The sequence below is a fragment of the Lynx rufus genome, unplaced genomic scaffold, assembly GCF_022079265.1.
Source record: "Lynx rufus isolate CCGP_SWC_20201006 ecotype Redwood Valley unplaced genomic scaffold, mLynRuf1.p SCAF_9, whole genome shotgun sequence".
Classification (NCBI taxonomy): Eukaryota; Metazoa; Chordata; class Mammalia; order Carnivora; family Felidae; genus Lynx; species Lynx rufus.
Window position 1 is genome coordinate 102,262,177 of NW_025814897.1, and position 19,488 is coordinate 102,281,664.

General features: G+C 40.9%; 1 protein-coding gene across 1 annotated transcript; it reads right to left on the reverse strand.

Annotated features, from left to right (window-relative positions):
* Positions 1 to 5,879: 5,879 nt before the first annotated feature.
* On the reverse strand, positions 5,880 to 12,421 carry LOC124506067 (olfactory receptor 998-like). The gene is given in 5 exon segments (XM_047072070.1): positions 5,880 to 5,990; positions 7,364 to 7,971; positions 7,974 to 8,041; positions 9,967 to 10,109; positions 12,332 to 12,421. Coding segments are annotated over 5 exon segments (1,020 nt in total).
* Positions 12,422 to 19,488: the final 7,067 nt, after the last annotated feature.

The window sequence follows — 19,488 nt, forward strand, 5'->3', positions numbered from 1 at the left end:
ATCTTGGAGGTTGACCCAGAACTTCCCCTCTTATTTCCCCTGTTGTCACAGCAATGAAGGGGACAGAGGTGGAAGCAGATTGAATAAGGGGTTAAGAGGAAAATGCTGGATTATATTTCGGCTCCATATGAAACCCTTGTATTTATTCATTCAATTCATCAACATTTACTGATTACCCACGATGTAGCAAGCATGTTCCAGGTGCTTTGGATACATCAGTGAGCAAATCAGTTAAAAGGAAAAAAAAAAAAACAAACCCAAACCATTGGTGTGATTAAATCTTCAACATCACAGCCATGAAAATATTTGGGGCTCCATGTATGTTGAATGTGTCAGTCCTCGTGTCAGCATTCACAAAAGCCTCTTCTGAAAATATGATCAACCTCCTAAGAAACAGGACAACTAACTTCATCAACAATCACATGCGCTTGTTTGCGGCCTAGTCAAATTGCTGGATTAGATAAACATTGCATCACAGGTCCTCCTGTTACGACATCTAAAATAGGCCCACTCCTCTTCCCTGAAAACCCATTATTTTTCTTTATAGACTTAAGAGTCTATAAATAAATTTGACATTGTACGTTTATTATCATTCCATGAACCATCAGAAGAAACAACCCATAAGTGTGACCCTGATGTGGAAGAAAGCAAAAGACTGAGTTTAAAACTCGATAAAAGTATTTTCCGGTCCTTCCTAGATTTAGCCAGCCTACAAATCCACAGGCACTAATGCAAATAGCCGTAGTATGCAAGTGATCTTTCTGAGAAGAGTGCCAGCCTCAAAGAAGAAGGGTCTCATGACAAACATGAGAGAGTTGAAGTCTAATCATGGATCATTTAGTGAGAAAACTTGCTATTTTCAGGACATCAAAGGACAAAAAACAAAAACAAAAAACGGGGCGGGGGGGGATAAGATGGTGGAGTACTAGCAGGACCCTAGGCTTGCCTTATCCTTCAAACACACGGAGATAAATATCAAATCATTCCGAATACCCAAGAAATTGATCTGAGGTCTCAGAGAAAACTTCAAAAAGGCAAACACAAAAGAGTTTCCTCATAGGAAGATGCAAGATGCTGTAATATCAAAAAGAAAAATAGAGCCAATGATTTGGGCTATTTGTGGAGGACTCAGTTTAGAAGTGAGATAGTTCCTCAAAAGTCAAGGGCAAAAAAAAAAAACAAAAAACAAAAAACAAAGAACAAAGGCAATCTACATCATGTCTCATACACCAATCTCATGAGAAAGATAAGAAAGGGAAAGGATGGGAACAGAGGGAAAAGAGGCAGAGAAAAGGGAACAAAAGAAAGGAGAAAGGAACAAATGTTGCTTGAGGAGACAAATGGCCATGGCTGGCCTTTGAAGAGTGGAAGAAAGGACAGACAACTTTAGTTTCAAAATCCCATGTAAGAGCAGAGTAGGCTGCTAGTGCCACAGCAGCTAGAGCAGGGGAAATAAAAATCATCAGGAATACACTCGACTATAAACTAGAAGCACTTGCACGCAGAGTAATCCTGGCGCGTGATCCTTCCCAGAGGAGTGATGAGGGTCCTCCGACAGCTTGGATTCAAAAGACATCAAAGACACAGACTTTCCCTTGTAACACGAATAAGGCCTGAGGATCTAATGGAAAACATGGTGACTGTGGTTGACAACACTGTATTGTATTAAGTGAAATGTGCCAAGAGAGTAGAACTTAAAGGTTCTCGCCACCCCCAAAAGACAACTATGTGAGGTGAGGTATGTGCGATTTAACTCGATGGGGAGAATCCCGTCACAGGGTATACGTATATCAAATCTTCCTTCTTACATTATTTGCAATTTAAATATCTTACAATTATATTTCTCAATATGCCTCAATAAAGCTGGAAAACATTTAAAAGAGGTAAGACATCAGTGAGCAGAAAAAGAATGAGATGAAGTTGATATGGAAAGAAGTATGACCTTAAACCACACCTGGGTCCAGGTTGTTAAGAAAGATGATAATTAGGACTTAACGTAACTATGTGCCTTATATTTGTTTTGTTCACTCTCTCACTTAACATGTTTTCTTGAGAACTTCCTATGTGTTAGGTGCTCTTATATGTATCATCGATTAATCTGTGTACAAACCACACACGACATTGGCCTCCTTGCAATTTTCCACCTAAGGCTTCAATGTATTGTTGTTAAAGGGTTATAGTTGCATTACACTTTTTTTTTGCGCTCAGTTATTTTTAACAAAGATGTGTGATACTATAAGATACTGAGTTGTAAAGTCTTGCATTTGATATATTGAATCAAGGAATGGAAAGGGAGAACAAGTCCCTAGAAAGGAAAACTGGAAAAATGGGTGGTATCATTGCCAGGAAATTCTTTTTTTCTTTTCTTCCCAGTGTATAAAAAGATGGCATTCATAGGAGTTGACATATTGTGTACAATCACAGAACTTTAGATAAAAAAGTAATATAAATGACATTGAGTCTATTACCCTCAGTTTACAAATTAAGACATTGAGAACCAGAAATGGTATAGAATTTATCCTCTTTTAATCCTTTTTTTCTTTTTGAAATGCCAGAGAAATTTACTTTAAATGGCACGGTTTTAGTCTAAAAATTATTTAGATCTGAAATAGAACTCCAGCATGTCATGATTCTGTACACTCTGAAATAAGATGATTGAAGTGTAACTGCCAATTAATATCCAGGCACACACAAATTGAAGACTGTCGCATTATTACGTTGTACATGGGAAACGAACCCAACGCTGCACGTTAACTTTTAATCCTCTTTCTAATGGGAAGAGTCAAGGTTCAAACTGACAACTCCTTAAGTCTAGTCCACCTCTTTCTTAGTACACGTTTGGCAATTCCACCTGAACATTGGTAAAAGCACCGTCCGAATTCCCTCCCCAGCAGAAAATTCTTCCTAACTAATGTCCCCCTAAATGCCTCTTTTAGGGGCAGGCCGTAAAGGAGCAGACTCAACATGGGCATCCATGTGGAATAGAATGCAAAATCAAATTTATTAGCGTACTGAGATGAACTTGAACGAGGAAGTATGCAAAGGAAGAAAAGTGTCCCATGCATGATGGCCAGAGCAGCCAAGCAGGAGGAGCAGGTAGGGAAAACTTGCTGCCTGCATTTAGCAGAATGGATATTCAGAAGGCTTGAAGGATAAAAATACAGGAGGCCGGGATGATGAGGGCACACAGGATTCCTATGAATCCAGCCATCATGGAAAGAACCAACTTACTCTTCTGGGTAGCAGCACATGCCAGGGAGGGAAAAGGGGGAATGTCACAGAAAAGGTGGTTGACCACATTTGGACCACGGAAGCCTAAGCAAAAGTGAAGGTCTCATGGACAATGGCACTTTGAGGACCCGTGGCACAGGGCCCCGCCACCAGCTGCACACGGGCCCTTTGGCACATGATGACTGTATGCGGCAAGGGTTTGCAGATGGCTGCGTACCGGTCACATGCTTGGCGGCCATGAGGAAACAGGCTGGTCACTACAAGCTGACCAAAAACCACATCAGTACAGCACAGCTCACAAAGGAGATGACTTTTCTCTCCCGAAAGGGATCACACCACATCGACGGAGCAGCGGAAGAAGAGGAGCATACACCCACAAAGGACAACGTTTCAAGGAAAAACTACATGGGTTTCTGGAGTCAGGAATCCATCCACATCAGGGTGACCGTCCCCAAGTTCCCACCCCGCATGACAACATAAAGAACGCTAAGCAGAATAAATGCCAGCAAAGACCACCCCTAGGCATACACTCTTTAAAGCACAGAAAATCAAGAATAAAGACAACAATCTTCAAAGAAGGCAGAATCAGAAAGACACATCACCTACAGAGGAGCAAAGGATCACATCTGATCTCTCAGAAACCGCACCTCCTAAAAGTCAGTGGCCGTCTACTGGGCGCCAAATTTACAAATCGGGAGACTTCAGTGAGTGGAGGCCTTAACTGACAGGCAATTTCCCTCTGATACTGGGACTAACTGGCGATTCTTTACAAAATAGGCAGAACCACTTAACGACTTCCGGGGTGAACAAACAAATGAACGGCAAAATGCACCTGCACTTGAATTTCTGTCCCTGCCCTCTAGGAAGAATCAGTTGGGAACGTTTCCTACTAATAAAAACAAAACAAAAACCTATTTTAAGATGCACTGTGTTACAGCTATAAAGTCTAAGGGAAAAGAAGATGGTGCTGTAAGAGGACAATACACGGGCTCTAACTGACACTGTCTCTAATCATCCCTTAGGGTGAGTCCCCAGTGGAGGTAACACTGAAACAGTATATGAAAAGCAAGTAGTTAATCCATGTGAATATGGCAGGAAGAGAATTGTCGGCAGAATACAGGAGCAGATCAGAACAGCAATAACCAGAGCTAGAGGAAGACAGTTGGTTTGAATATATTTGCATACGCTTAGACAAGGACCTTACAGCAATTCAGGAAATTTATAATTATCACTTGCCTCCTGCTGTTCTCCTCCCAATCCCCGTTCAATAGCACCTGCATCACGAATGTTTACCAAGCAATTAGGACCAAAGAAAACACTTCAGCTCTCCTACTAGGCAATGCATATCTCAATAGGTGACAGATCTGACACCTGTCATATAATGAAGATGCAGGATAGAGTCATTTTAAGGCAAAGTGTGACCGGGAAGAAACTGTTGATCTTTCTAGATGAAAACACATTTCCCTTTGGCTCACCTAAGCCCAAGTTTTATCAAGTCTTAGTAAAATGGTGCTGGGAAATGTCACCAAACTGGCAACTAACAAATTATGATTTTTCTAATGTTTATTTATTTTTGAGAGCGACAGAGACAGAATGTGAGTGGGTTGGGGCAGAGAGAGGGAGGCACAGAATCTGAAGCAGGCTCCAGGCTCCGAGCTGTCAGCACAGAGCCTGACGCGGGGCTCCATCTCACGAGCTGTGAGATCATGACCTGAGCCGAAGTCGGACGCTCAACCGACCGAGCCACCCCAGCGCCCCAAACAACTAACAAAGTTAATCATTCATAATCTGGGACCTAGCTCTCCTACATTTGGAAATCTGTGCTACAGAAATATAAATGTCAGATACACATGTGGCAACATCATTTGTAGGGAGAATAAAAGGAAACCAGCTGAAGGGGTATCACTAGGAGAAGCATACATTCTCTGTATGAAATGCTGTGCTACATAAACTATAAAATTTACCTGAATATTAATAATTAATTAACTTAGTAGTTTACTTTCCCAATTGCATCATTTGCATTGTGCCATTTTGAATTCAGCATTTTTTTTTTATCATTTCAAAGTGGTTAATAAGGAGAAAACATACCACCTTGTATAAAAATGACAGATTCTGGGGTGAAGGGTGAGGGATGAGGGGAGATACAGGTCCTCAGAGGGAAAAAGTGAGATGGGAGCAGAGAGTTGCTAAGAATCTCTCGGTTTTACTTAGTTTTTGACAAAGATTTCATTCACCAGTAGCTAAAAGTGTTTCATTAAACCAGAGAGTGTTCGGATGGAGAAATAGCTTTACCAGAAGTCATTGAGTCCATCTGCCTAAATCTATTTACTTATGGATATTTTCATTCATTCACTTATTCATGCCTTCAGTTTTGACACAGATGGCAGCTTTTCAAGAGTAAATTTTAGTTATGAAATTAAGCATATTTGTTGCAAAACAAGTCCGACAACTCAGACAAGCACGAAGCTCCTGCTGCTTGTGGCTCCTTTCAATGTCATGTTACTAAAGTAACAATGTTAACAGCGTGGCCAGTGACTTTGCACAATTCTCTCTATGATCATGTCCATAGGCACACACCAATGTCTTTTACACATGAGGTAGGTTTTACCCCCACCTTTTTCACCTTTGTTTACATGTTGGGGGGTTGGTCAACGAGAAGATCTGACCTCTGGTTGATCTGTGATCTGGACCCTGGCAACTGGAGGCTCCTCTCCCAGACCCTGTCCGTGCATTCTGCCTGCCTTCTCGGCTCCCAAAAACTGCCCCAAGGACACAGCCTTGAGACAGTCATGTGTTCTTGGACGCTCTGGACGGCATGTGTGACTGCCTCTATCTAATCTTTCAAGATTGGGCGGGAGGCAGAAGGGCTATGGTCTTACTGCTGCGCCCAGGACAACCTCGCAAGTAAGTTCTCTTGTCTGTTCAACCTGCTCCCTACCATTCCGGAGTGGCCTGCTTCTCTCTTTGGTCTCTCCCTGCCTTTGGTGATGGGGGCCGGTTGCGGATTTCAGCGGAAGCTCCCCAGGAAGTTGCAAACCCACACAAACTGTGATCGGTTCTACAGATTAAGGTTTGACTTGATTTTTTTTCTTATCTATCAATGATTGTATCAGGACGTTTCCTCCGAACCAAAACATTAATATTTAATTTACTTTGTTTAATATTAGCCACCCAACACTTCAAGGAGAGAATGTACGTTTCTCCTAATGATACAAATTGAGGTTGTTTCCTCCCCCCCCCCCCACAAATGATGTTGCAGCATTTATGTCTGGTGTTGATATTGCGACAGCACAGATTTCCAAATGTAAGAGAGCCAGGTCAACGAGTATGTGAATTTTAACAGAAATCATCAAATTACTTTCTGAAAATGTAGCTGTTCTATACTTAGCTACTGTCGCTAAGTGCAACGTCGTGATCTATATTCGTTGGCAACCTTACCAGCATTGCACAAATCGTTGTGATGTCTGCTAACGTGCCAAATGAAAAAGAAACACTGTCTTGTCATTGTAATTTCATGTTTCCCAGCCATTGTGGAGTTCAGCAACCTTTAGTATATTTATATTTTTGGCAATTCCCATTTCCAGCTGTACCCATTGCTCATCGAGCCATTTATTGGCCCATGTCCCTCCTGTGTGTCATACACATGTGCATTTGGGCTCAGGACTTTCTCATCAGGACATTACCTTATTGTAAGTCACCTATTTTGCAAAAGCCCTCTCACTTTCCATTGTTCAACAGAACAAGGTGTATGAACCTTTATTAATGAACACTGTTGACCTTTGCCTTACAACATTTGCTCTCTAATCTGGAATAAATGTCCTCCCACATATGAGACTATATAAATGTTCCTCTGTACTTTCTGTTCGCATATAGTACATTGTACCTTTAATATATCTGTAAAGTATTTTGTATTCCCCTTCACTTTATAATGGAGAAGACTGATGAAAAAAATACAAGCAGTCTATAAGTAACCTGGTAACTACTCAGGAATAAAGGGAACTTCTAGTTCTCAGCCCAGTGTTCTTTTGACATGTTATAAACCAACGTCTAAGGTACAACACAACAGACTTCTAATTACCAAAACTGCTGGAGAAGTTTTCCTTTCAAACTTCATCCCAAATGTGTATCTTACCTCCTTATTCCCCAAGCTGTAGACGAGGGGGTTCCACATGGGCATCACCACAGTATACAACAGAGAAATCACTTTATTGAGATCCAGGGAGGGACTTGAGCCAGGTCGAACAGAGATAAAGAAAAGAGTCCCATACAGGATGGAGACAACTACCAGGTGAGAGGAGCAGGTGGACAAAGCGTTCTGCCTCCCATGAGCAGTCTGGATCTTCCAGATGGCCACCAGGATGCAAACATGGGAGACCATCATGATCAGGCCACTGAAGATTCCTGTAGGTCCAGCCAAAAAGAAAAATGTAAGTTGAGTCACGGAAGTGTCTGCACATGTAAGAGAAAGCAGAAGGGAAATATCACAGAAAAAATGATTGATGATATTTGGACCACACAAGGGTAAGCAAAAAGTCAGTGTCATATAGGTCATGCTGCTTAGAAGAGCCATGCCATAAGGCCCTATAACCAGCTGCACAGAGACCCTCTGGGACATAATGAGGGCGTGCAACAAGGGCTTACCGATGGCCAAATACCAGTCATGTGCCATGGACGTCAGGATGAAACATTCAGATACCACAAAGAAAGAAGAGAACCACATCTGTGTGGTACAACCCTGAGAGAGCTGACTTTTTTCTCTGCGAAGTTATCACACAGCATCTTGGGGGCAATGGAAGAAGAGGAACAATACCTAAAAGGACGAGGGGCTAAGAAAAATACATAGTCATTCACTGGTCAGTGGTAACCTGTGTAAGAAATTTAAAAGTACATTTTATTTTTGCAATGTTAATTAGCATACACAAAATTGCTCCTTTTAAAAAATTTTTAATGTTTATTTATTTTGAGAGAGAGAGACAGAGACAGAACACAAAAAGGGGAGGAGCAGAGAGATGGGAAACAGCGAATCTGAAGCAGGCTCCTGCTTCCGCACAGAGCCTGACATGGGCTTGAAACCACAAACCATAAGATCCTGACCTGACCTGAAGTCAGTCGCTCAGCTGACTGAGCCACCCAGGCGCCCCATATTCATCATAGCTTCTTCAATGTATTACAAGTGTTTTTTAATCTGTAAAGGAGGCAGTTAGGAAAACAGCACTGGACGGGCAACGGTATTCCTGAGGAATAGTTCCTGTCCGTTGGGACACCGTGCAAACTTGCCCGATTTATACTTGATCTTTTTGGATTCGGCACCCTCTGCCATCAAAAGAGCAGTCTAAGTATCAAATCTAAATTTCCCATGGGTTCTAAAATTGTATTTGAAACGAGAACAGTATCTGTAGTTCATCTTTACCACATGATAGAATAAGAATGCCTACCTAGGAATACCGTAACCAGTGAGATTGTAAGAAATGATGAAAAATTCAGACCCTGATAATAGACATTTGGGATCGGCTAAACAGAACAGAAATAAAGCCCTTTCAGTTCCTGTTTTGACGGAGAGGATAGTGCCATTCAGATGAAATGAAGACAACTTTCATATCTGTGTATATTAATCTCTTCCCCTTATAAAAGGCTTACAAAGAGAAATGTCAACAAATGTCGGCAGCATTATTTACAAGGGGGAGTTCTATGGAAACACATAATAGTCATTTTTATGTTTATAAAGGACAGGCCTGCAAATGAGAGATTGGATACATTTACTCTTTAACCATCATGAGTACAGGAATGGCAGAAAGAAATAGGAACAGAGGATTCATGTTTGGGGTTAAGTGAAGTGAAGAAATTTCCAGATCATGTAATTCATATAATCATATCATATAATTCAAAAAAGAAATATAATGGTTTGGGAGGCTCTGAGATGCACTTCCTTTGACATTAATTAATCTATCAAATATTGTATAGGAACTTTCCATGGAAATCAAAAGAAAAATAAGTATCCAGTCTAGTCTCAACTGACTCGATCATTAGCGGCAATGTTACCATACATTTCCATGAATATATTTTGTTCATTGAAGTAAAATTATTTCCCCTAATTCTCTGTAATGTTTATAAACCTATTTAAGGCATAAATTCTGACAGGTGATCTCTATTTTATTAACACAATGTGTGAAATGCTTACCATTTTTATTGTTACAAAATTTTTAAGTATTTTTCTGACTCATCAACTGAGTAAAAACACATCAACCTGTTTAAATGACAGTAAGAAACACAAGGTGTGGGATTATCCGTAAGAAAGATTCCAGATTCATATGTTTGTTACCAGGTCAAACAATTTCCTATATTAAGAAAAATATTCACACTTTGAAGATAGAGTGATTAAGATGTGAACCCTGAAATGCTACAGTGACAAAACAATAGTTAATATAATGTTTGTGCCCCCTGAGTTTATCATTACTTGAGAATTATCTGTGGAATGCATTTTCCACAGGGCAATTGCTTATTAATGACAGCACTAAAATCAATCGCGGGAAATACTGCCTAGGCATAAAAAGAAAGCCCACTTTTCAAAGCAGTGTTTGATAAATCCAAGACGACATATGCCGCAGCATTTCAGAGAAAGCTCCCTTCTTCACTGAGAGCTGAAGTGGTTGGAAAAACACCGCTTTCGTTTCATGCCTAACAGTTCAAAATCTACGTGCAATGGCAGGCAGTGGTTGTGGACATTCGTGGACCTACCAGGTGAGGGCGTTTGGTGAGGGGAACGTGCTTCCATCCTTCCATTGCTCAGCACGCAAACAGGAATAAGACTCCGCCTCCCCTGTAAGGGGGACGATTTCTATGACCTTTGCATTTCTACATTCGGTGACCCGAGAATTTACCTGGACGTTGAAGTATCAGAAAGAGAGAAGAAGATCCGGCTTAAAATCGGGATCAAAACCTCAGTTATTTAGTGACCTGAAGAGCTGGACTAAACCAAAGACCACTCTCTCTGGGGTACCTCTGACAATGAGTTTATGTTGCCACAGATCAGGTTCATTCTGAAGTCTTGCTAGTGTATTTCAAAACTTGCTATTAATCAATATGCGGGATACTCATTTCTTTAAGTTCATAGTACCCCTGGCTGAGTTCAAGGTAAATCAAAGCACAGACTTTTCAAAGAAGGAGATGTCATTGTGCACGAAAATGGTTGGGAAATATTTCATGGGCAGATTGGTTTGGAAAGGTGGACAAGTTTGAGATGACCCGAAATTGAGAGGAAGGACATTTGGGGTAGAACTAAGGAGATGAACAGAGGCAGGGAGGCAGGAACATTCAACTTGATTGGAATAAAGCTTCATGAAGGAGAGAAGAAAATATCACATTGAGGGAACAGTGGCATAGGCAGAATAATGGTCTCCAGTGATATCCACCTCTTAACCCCAGGGACCGGTGATCATGTCACCTTGCGTGGTAAAAAGTGACTTTACCCATGTTATTCACTTAAGGACCTTGGAATGAGGAGATTATCTGTGAGCCCTTCTCAGGAGATGTAAGTAGGGAACATGGGCAGATATGCAACTTTGCGGGTTTTGAAGATGAAGGAAGGGGCCATCAGCTAAGAAATGTGGGCAGGGTTTAATAGCTGGAGAAACCGGGAAACATTTTCCTCTAGAGATTCCAGGAAGCAATGCAATCCTGCCAACACCTGACTGTAGTCTGGTGAGACCCATGTTGGACTCCTTAGCCTGCAGAGCATTAAATCAATACATTTGTGTATACAACATTGTGTTGTTTTAGCCACTAAACTTGTGGTAATTTGTCAGGACAGCATTGAGAAACTAATACACATAGGTTGGATGACCTCAGTCACCACTTTCTCTCAAAAACCTTCTAGGATCCCCTAAAAGGGTTATGATCTCCCACCTCTGAAACTGCCATAGCATTTCCCCAGTAGCTCGTCTCCACTGTCATCTGACTTTTAGAGTCAAGGACATGGTCTTACAATGGTCTATATCCTATGAAGTCCTGATGTCAGAGAGTTGCAGAGAAGACATATTCTGTAAGCATTTTTGAGTGACGTGTAAATTAAAGCAAAAATATTTCACAATCCGTAATAATTTGAATGTAGGATTTAAGTTATATCATACACTTTGCTTAAAGAAGGTAGAATAGGGGCACCTGCGTGGTTCAGTTAGTGAAGCATCTGATTCTTGATTCCAGCTCAGGTCATGACCTCAGGGTTTGTGGGTTCATGCCCTGCATCAGGCTCCGTGCTAACTGTGGAGCCTGTTTGAGATTCTCCCTCTTTTGCTGCCCCTCCTCAGGTATCTCTCTCTCTCTCTCTCTCTCTCTCTCTCTCTCTCTCTCAAAATAAATAAATGAACTTAATTTTTTTAATCAAGTAGTATAAAGTCATTTTGCCCTTTTCTTCTACTTGAAACCAACCAAAACCGGTAAGGAAACAGACAATAACAAGAAAAGATAAAGAAAATGACACTTTAGGAAACTTCAAGAGATCGAAATGATATGATAGGAAAAAGATGATAAAGCAAATTCTATTATAGGAAAATGCTTCACTTTGACATTGAGAAAAATTTTCCCTCTGAAGAATGTAAACACACACACAAAAAAGATATAATTGCTTAATATAATGGCTAGCTAACTGGCTGACTAGAGGTGGTCGTCAAGAGGATGTAGCTACCCATTGACCGTCTAGCTGGACCTGGGCAATCAGAGGCTCTGAGGCCCCCACCCACCGTCCTTGGAATGTACACTCTGCCCACCTGTCCACAGCGGGAGCTGTTTTCAAGGAGGCAGCCTCAAGGGAGTAATGTGTTGTTGAGACGATCTGGATGGCGTATGTGACTGAATCCAGTTAAGGTCCCTTTATAAACGTTTAAGGGGGCGCCTGGGAGGCTCTGTCGGTTAAGTGTCCAACTCTTGATTTTAGCTCAGGTCATGATCTCATGGTTCCTGGGTTCGAGCCCCACATCCGGCCCTGCACTGACCGCATGGAGCCCACTTGAGATCTTCTGTCTCCTCGCTCTTTCTCTAACCCTCCACTGCTCATGCTCTCTCTCTATCTCTCTCAAAAAATTAATAAACTTTAAAAGATTCCGGCAGGCAGGTGTGGAGAGATGCTCATCATGCTGCTCTCCCAAAGGAGCATTATCTGGAAGCGTTCTTCTTTGTTAAACTTGCCACCTGCCATACGATGTGGGCTGCCTCTTTCCTCAGTCTCTCCTGCCCTCTGACGACAGCGGCCAGTTTTAGATGTTGCCTAGGTAATTCCCAAGTTTAGGAACCAACAATTGGTGAGCCAGCTAGGAGACCTGAGAATGGAGTCTCGGGAAGGAGGCATCAGGAGGGAAATCTCAAGTTGGCCCGTGACCTCTGTATGGGGAGGGGTGGCCTGTGTGTGGATGCTGGTGGACCGCCGCTTGAGTGCAGAGATGCCCCCAGATGCCAGCTGCTTCGATGCCCCTGTTTGTGGGACTGCTGCAAAGTACGGAAGAAGTGGCTGCATGGTGGGCTGGCCTCTGCTGTGGGAAGCCTGCCTAGTCACCTACGCACAGCTAGAGACTGACGCTTGCGTTAGAAAGTTAGAAGAGCTGAGGTTAGAGAAGAAAGGGCAGGTGTCCACCCCCTGCTGTCTTCGGGGCTGGCAGACGAGGTGTGCTTACGTAGAACTAAACTTGATTTTCCTTCATCTGCTAAGCCATGTAGGTTTCTTGGACTATTGCTCTATCTTGATAAGATTGTGAGAGTTTTTCTTTCTCTTCTAAGTAATCTGGGCTTTATCAAAATTATTTCCTTGCTTTCTGTTGTCTCTATCAAGTGTTTGATTACTTAAGAATCCGTCTTTACTAGACTTACAGGAAAAAACTAAGAGACTATCAGAAAAATACTGTCCTCAATGTTTTATTAGTGAAAGTAAGAGATATAAACATAAATGTGTTTCAATGCTTGTATACATCTTAGGTGAAAAGAACGGTCCTCAGGTTCAAGTATACAAATTGCTACAAGAACTGTCTACTGGTTAATTTTGTTTCTAATCACATCTCAAAAGTAAGCAGTTAGTGGCAATCGTGTGTGGATGTTTTATTACTCCATCAAAGGCTTTGGAGAATGGTCAGTGTCCTCCGTGTTTATTATATGTGGTTACTTCCAGGGTAATCATGACTAACTCTTGGTTAATTATGTGTTATCCCTCATCAGAGGATTCTATACTGTCTGTGCTTTATTGCTGGTTCGCAAAACAATAGAGGAAAATTGACTAAAATCTTAGATCAGCATTGATAGGACAATTTCACTTACAATTATTGAGAATATTGCTATAACATGTTCCATTAGCCAAGCTTATAGCCCTGATAAAAGTGTAAAGGTAGAGCACAGGCAAGAACCAATGCAGAAAGATCATGTGAACATCGCAAATGCATTTTGTTTTATTTCTATTTTTTAAAGTTTACTTATTTGAGAGAGAGAGAGTGAGCAGGGAAGGGGCAGAGAGAGAGGGAGACACAGAATCTGAGGCAGGCTCCACGCTCCAAGCTGTCAGCACAGGGCCCGACTCGGGGCTCGAACTCACAGGCTCGGAGACCATGACCTGAGCCAAAGTCGGATGCTTAACTGATTGAGCCACCCGGGCACCCTGCAAATGCATTTTAAACAATTGCCTTCAATCCTTCGGATGTGCTTTCTTGGTTGAGAGTAGGAAAGATAAGTGGGGGGTCTAAAGAGACGTGTCACAGTCTACCAATGATACTATTTCGTGGGTTCCTAACCACTGTAATCCCATATTTTATAGTGCCTAGAGTGTAAATGCCTCTGTGTATCTGCTGACTACTAACTCAAGAGATAATTGCAATCATCCCAGCCAATCACAATACTAAACCTTAGCTATCCTGCAAAATTCGTAGCTTCCAAATGTTCCCGCAACCTCTTATGCCTAAATGCACTTAAGCAGCCAATAACTGTTACCCTGAGATTCCATCTTCCTGTTCCTACCTTCTGTCCCATGACTAAGATGACTCATTTCCTTCTACTTTCCAAGAATCTGCACAGGGAATAATTCTTAGAAGAAAATTAAGTTGCGAATGACCATCCCCAATCAGCCTTAAAATCGTTCAGCTACTTGCTCCCCGCAGAACACTCATCTTAAGCTACTCCCCACATTTTAGCACTCTTAATACATGCTGGATTAAAGACTTTGGGTTGATATTTTCTTTCTTTCAGTGTAGGATTTACCTTAAAGAGTTGTAAATATAAAATGTTAGCAAACATTTTAGCAGAGAACAGGCTTCATAGCAGTTCCTCCATAAACGGTAGTAATACTGATGCTTCCAATAATTAAAAACATTTGTAGCTGATTTCATCAGAGGATGACGATGACGATGATGACGATGATGATGATGACGATGATGATGATGACGATGATGATGAAGCCTAGGAAAGGAAACCGCCAATAATTGGGAGCGACTTGGAACAATCACAGTGGAACAGTAAATTTTTGAGGCTAGAGCAAACCCAACAGTAGGGCACAGTGCCAGCAGTAAACTGAAATGCAAACAGCAAATTACTCTGATGCTTAAATTATTGTTTTCCTTGGTGATACCACACAGTGTTGCAGATTTCAGGCCATTGTTTCTTTACTGATACACATCTCCGTGTTGCTTGCAGGCATTTTCGAAAGGGAATTTTATAGACTTCTTGTTAGAGATTTCTGTGTCAAGCCTCTAGAAACAAACCAGGTCCTTTCCTGCCACGTAAGCCTCTGCCATTAGGATACAAGTAATAACGGAGCTTTTTTTACCCTCACAGTTAGAAGAAGGCCGAAAAATTTGTAGTCTTACCCTTTGACACTGAAATGGGAGATGAAATGAGGTCACGTATGTCCAGGGGTTTTTAAATGGAGCCAGGAGGCCAGAAAGGAGATGGGCCTTTTGTGCGTCCTCATCAGTGAAACCATCAACTTTTGGACGGGGCTAAACCACAAATATTCCAAGGATTCAGCCCAAACACCTGCAACTTGCTACACTAGGCAACTTTGCTCAGTGATAGCCTTAGCAACAAATTATATTCAGTTTGGTTTTCTGCCTCCAACACCAATCAAAATTCTCTGGAAACAACAAATGCAAGCATAAGAGTATGTCTTCAAAACCTCTTGACTTTTGTTGTCTGAGAGGACACAGTTTGAGCTGCTACCCAAATCTGTGTCCCCCAAATTGCAGTTCTGAGACCCCCAACTATAATGCTTGCTTTTATTTTAGCTTTGCCTGTTTCCTTGGTCAACACCAAGTTTTCAGAGTTAAATAAAAGACTTCTACATCTTTGAAAAATGCTTATATTCAGAGAGTGGATTTATTTTTTAAGGTACTCAGGGAAACAGTGATGTGAAACTTCAAACCACAGAAAGGCCAACCTTGCCTTGACTTGATCTGTGGAACTTCAGCACAGTATTTGGGCAGAGTCCTGTTCTCTGCCCAGGAAAGCACCTAAGAGGTCAGTGGTCATGAATTCTTTGCATTTGGAAAGGAAGTTGCTTCTGAATTTTATTCTTAACGGATACCACTTGAGATCCAGATCTCTTTTGTTTTTGTTGTTGTTGTTGTTTAATGTTTTTAAATTTTAAATTTACTTTATTTTTATTTTTTTATTATTGAGGTATAATTTACATATAATGTTATATTAGTTTCAGGTGTACAACACATTATTTCAACATTCTATACATTTTCACTGACCACCATGATAAGTGTAGTCACCATCTGTCACCATACACTATTCACTAAATTTCTTAAGCTGCACTTCATTTTTTTCCCCAAAGGAAAATAGCTTTGTCTTATAAATTTCGTATGAAGATAAAAAGCTTCTGCACAGCAAAGGAAACAACCAACAAAACTAAAAGGCAACCAATGGAATGGGAAAAGATATTTGCAAATGACATATCGGACAAAGGGCTAGTATCCAAAATCTATAAAGAGCTCACCAAACTTCACACCCGAAAAACAAACAACCCAGTGAAGAAATGGGCAGAAAACATGAATAGACACTTCTCTAAAGAAGACATCCGGATGGCCAACAGGCACATGAAAAGATGCTCAACGTCGCTCCTCATCAGGGAAATACAAATCAAAACCACACTCAGATATCATCTCACACCAGTCAGAGTGGCCAAAATGAACAAATCAGGAAACTATAGATGCTGGAGAGGATGTGGAGAAACAGGAACCCTCTTGCACGGTTGGTGGGAATGCAAACTGGTGCAGCCATTCTGGAAAACAGTGTGGAGGTTCCTCAAAAAATTAAAAATAGACCTACCCTATGACCCAGCAATAGCACTGCTAGGAATTTACCCAAGGGATACAGGAGTACTGATGCATAGGGGCACTTGTACCCCAATGTTTATAGCAGCACTCTCAACAATAGCCAAATTGTGGAAAGAGCCTAAATGTCCATCAACTGACAAATGGATAAAGAAATTGTGGTTTATATACACAATGGAGTACTACGTGGCAATGAGAAAGAATGAAATATGGCCTTTTGTAGCAACGTGGGTGGAACTGGAGAGTGTGATGCTAAGTGAAATAAGCCATACAGAGAAAGACAGATACCATATGTTTTCACTCTTATGTGGATCCTGAGAAACTTAACAGAAACCCATGGGGGAGGGGAAGGTAAAAAAAAAAAGAGGTTAGAGTGGGAGAGAGCCAAAGCATAAGAGACTCTTAAAAACTGAGAACAAACTAAGGGTTGATGGGGGGGTGGGAAGGAGGGAAGGATAGGTGATGGGCATTGAAGAGGGCACCTTTTGGGATGAGCACTGGGTGTTGTATGGAAACCAATTTGACAATAAATTTCATATATTGAAAAAATAAATAAATATTCCCCAAACAACAACAAAAAAAAATAAATATAAATAAATAAATAAATAAATAAATAAATAAATAAATTTCAGAAAATAAAAAAGGAAGAGGAAAAAATATTCCCCAGAATCTTACCATCCAAAGACAAGCAATAATAACATTTTGAGCCAATTTTCTTTCAGTGTTTTTATTCTGCCTAGTTACTTTTTCATAATTATAACTTTTTAACCCACATTTTAATTCACATTATGTATTATTACTATTTTTTTTCAATTCAAGTATAATTAACATGCATGCTTTCTTAGTTTCAGGTGTACATTTTAATGATTCAGCAATTTTATACATTACTCAGTTCTCTCACCATGATAAGTGTACTCTTAATCTCCTCCACCTATTTCACTCATTCCCCCCACCCACCTCCACTCTGGCAACCACCAGCTTGTTGTCTACATATAAAACTTTGTTGCGGGGGATAAGCTTAGGAATCCCCCAGGCTTACACCAATGGGTTAACAAGGCATAAAGAAATACAAAGCCATAAAATACTCACACCCAAGTTTGGGTAAACCAGATTGGCACCCCAAAAATAGGGTGTGCAGAGGCACCCCAAGAATAGGGAGGTGCAAAGGCACCAGGAATACAGGGGGATTGCAGAGGGTAGGGCAAAGACCCCAAATAGGAGTGGCAAAATGGTGCCCAATACATAGGTATATGAAATAAATAAGATTAGATATTCAGGGTGGAAGCACTCCCAATTTAGTACTACAGCAGAAAAGCTGCTTTCACAGGAGGATAGGGCCAGGTTAGGTAAATTGTGAATTGGACTATGGACCCCTGCGCTGCAGGCAAAGCAGTTCAGAGTGGAGATGGTTAACAAAAGAAAACCCTGAGATTATTCCTCCTATCTGTCTCATCCCCGAAGCCAGCTAAGATAAACAGAGGTGCTGCCTCCTGTCCACTGTAAACAACCTTCCTCCCAACTGCCCACCCCAAATATCTTCAACACCCCCTTTCCCTCACGTCCACAAGTTAACGTTCACAGATTCATTGTCCCTTTGTGCACGTCCATCACCATGTTTGTAAGCCTTCTGATCCCAATAACAATGGGACATGGACCCTTATTCGGGGCTCTTGTCTTTTCCTGGACTCCTGCGTCCCGCTCTCTTGCTAGACAAGAGAGAACTTTAGAACTTAGAGTCTATGACACTTTGGGTTTTTTTTGTTTACCTCCCTTTTTCTTTGTTCATTTGTTTTGTTTCTTAAATTCCACATATGAGTGAAATCATATAGTATTTGTCTTTCTCTGATAGATTTATTTCACTTAGCATTATACCCTCCAGATCTACCTATTTCATTGCTAACGGAAAACTTTCCTTTTTTATGGCTGAGTAATATTTCACCTATATGTATACTACAAATGCTGTACTTTCTTAAGTGAACTGACTTTTAGTCTGGTAGCCAGACTCTTTACAGAACTCTATTCTGGTTCAAGTTTTAGAGAGACTGAGTTTGTTCTTAATGGAGTTCTCTCTTGACTTCTAAGAGTTAAGCAAGGGTTAAAATTCCTAGGGCAATCAGAAGTGCCTGGGTGGGTCAATCTGTTAAGCATCTGACACTTGATTTTACCTCAGGTCATGATCTTGGAGTCATGAGATTGAGCCCTGCTGGGGCTCTATGCTGGACACAGAGCCTGCTTGAGATTATCTCCTTCCTTCTCCCTCCACCCCTCTCCTGCTTGTGCTCTCTCTCTCTCTCTCTCAAAAAAAAAATAATATAAATTAATATATAAAAAAACAAAACTCCTGGGGCAAGCAGTTTCTAAAAGATACCTTCATGTAATATAATTATCCAAAATTTTATTGGGAATTATTTTCCATAGATGTTATATTATAAATTCATTGAACTACATGCAAGTGGATTGAGTCCATTCAGATGTTTGCATCATATTAAATGTAGAGGTTTTTTTGTTTATTTATAATATAGGTACTAAATTTTGTTTATGTTTTGCAATTCTGACAACTTTTGTTAGGTTATCTCTTATTTGACATAGTTAATTACCCCTTTCTTATAAATGAGTGCACTTGCTCCATTGAAAGACTGAATTATTTTCCCTGTCTTTGAATGTAGGCTGACCTTAGTAACTTACTTGATCAATGAATTCAGCAGATTCTTGAATAGAATTCTGGAATCAGATCACTCACTGGACAGATGGCAGCAAGAGTCCATTGCTGGTGGAATGGGGCAGTCATAACCACTAGCATGCCCAAGCATTGCAATTACTAAGACTCGCCAACAGTGAATTAGAATGGGGCACAGTTAAAAACCCTACGTTGGCTAATGCAATTATCTCTAGGTATGAGAGATGTGGGAAGCAATAGTAACTTTTGGACTATGAAGTTGTTGTTGTTAAATGCCTC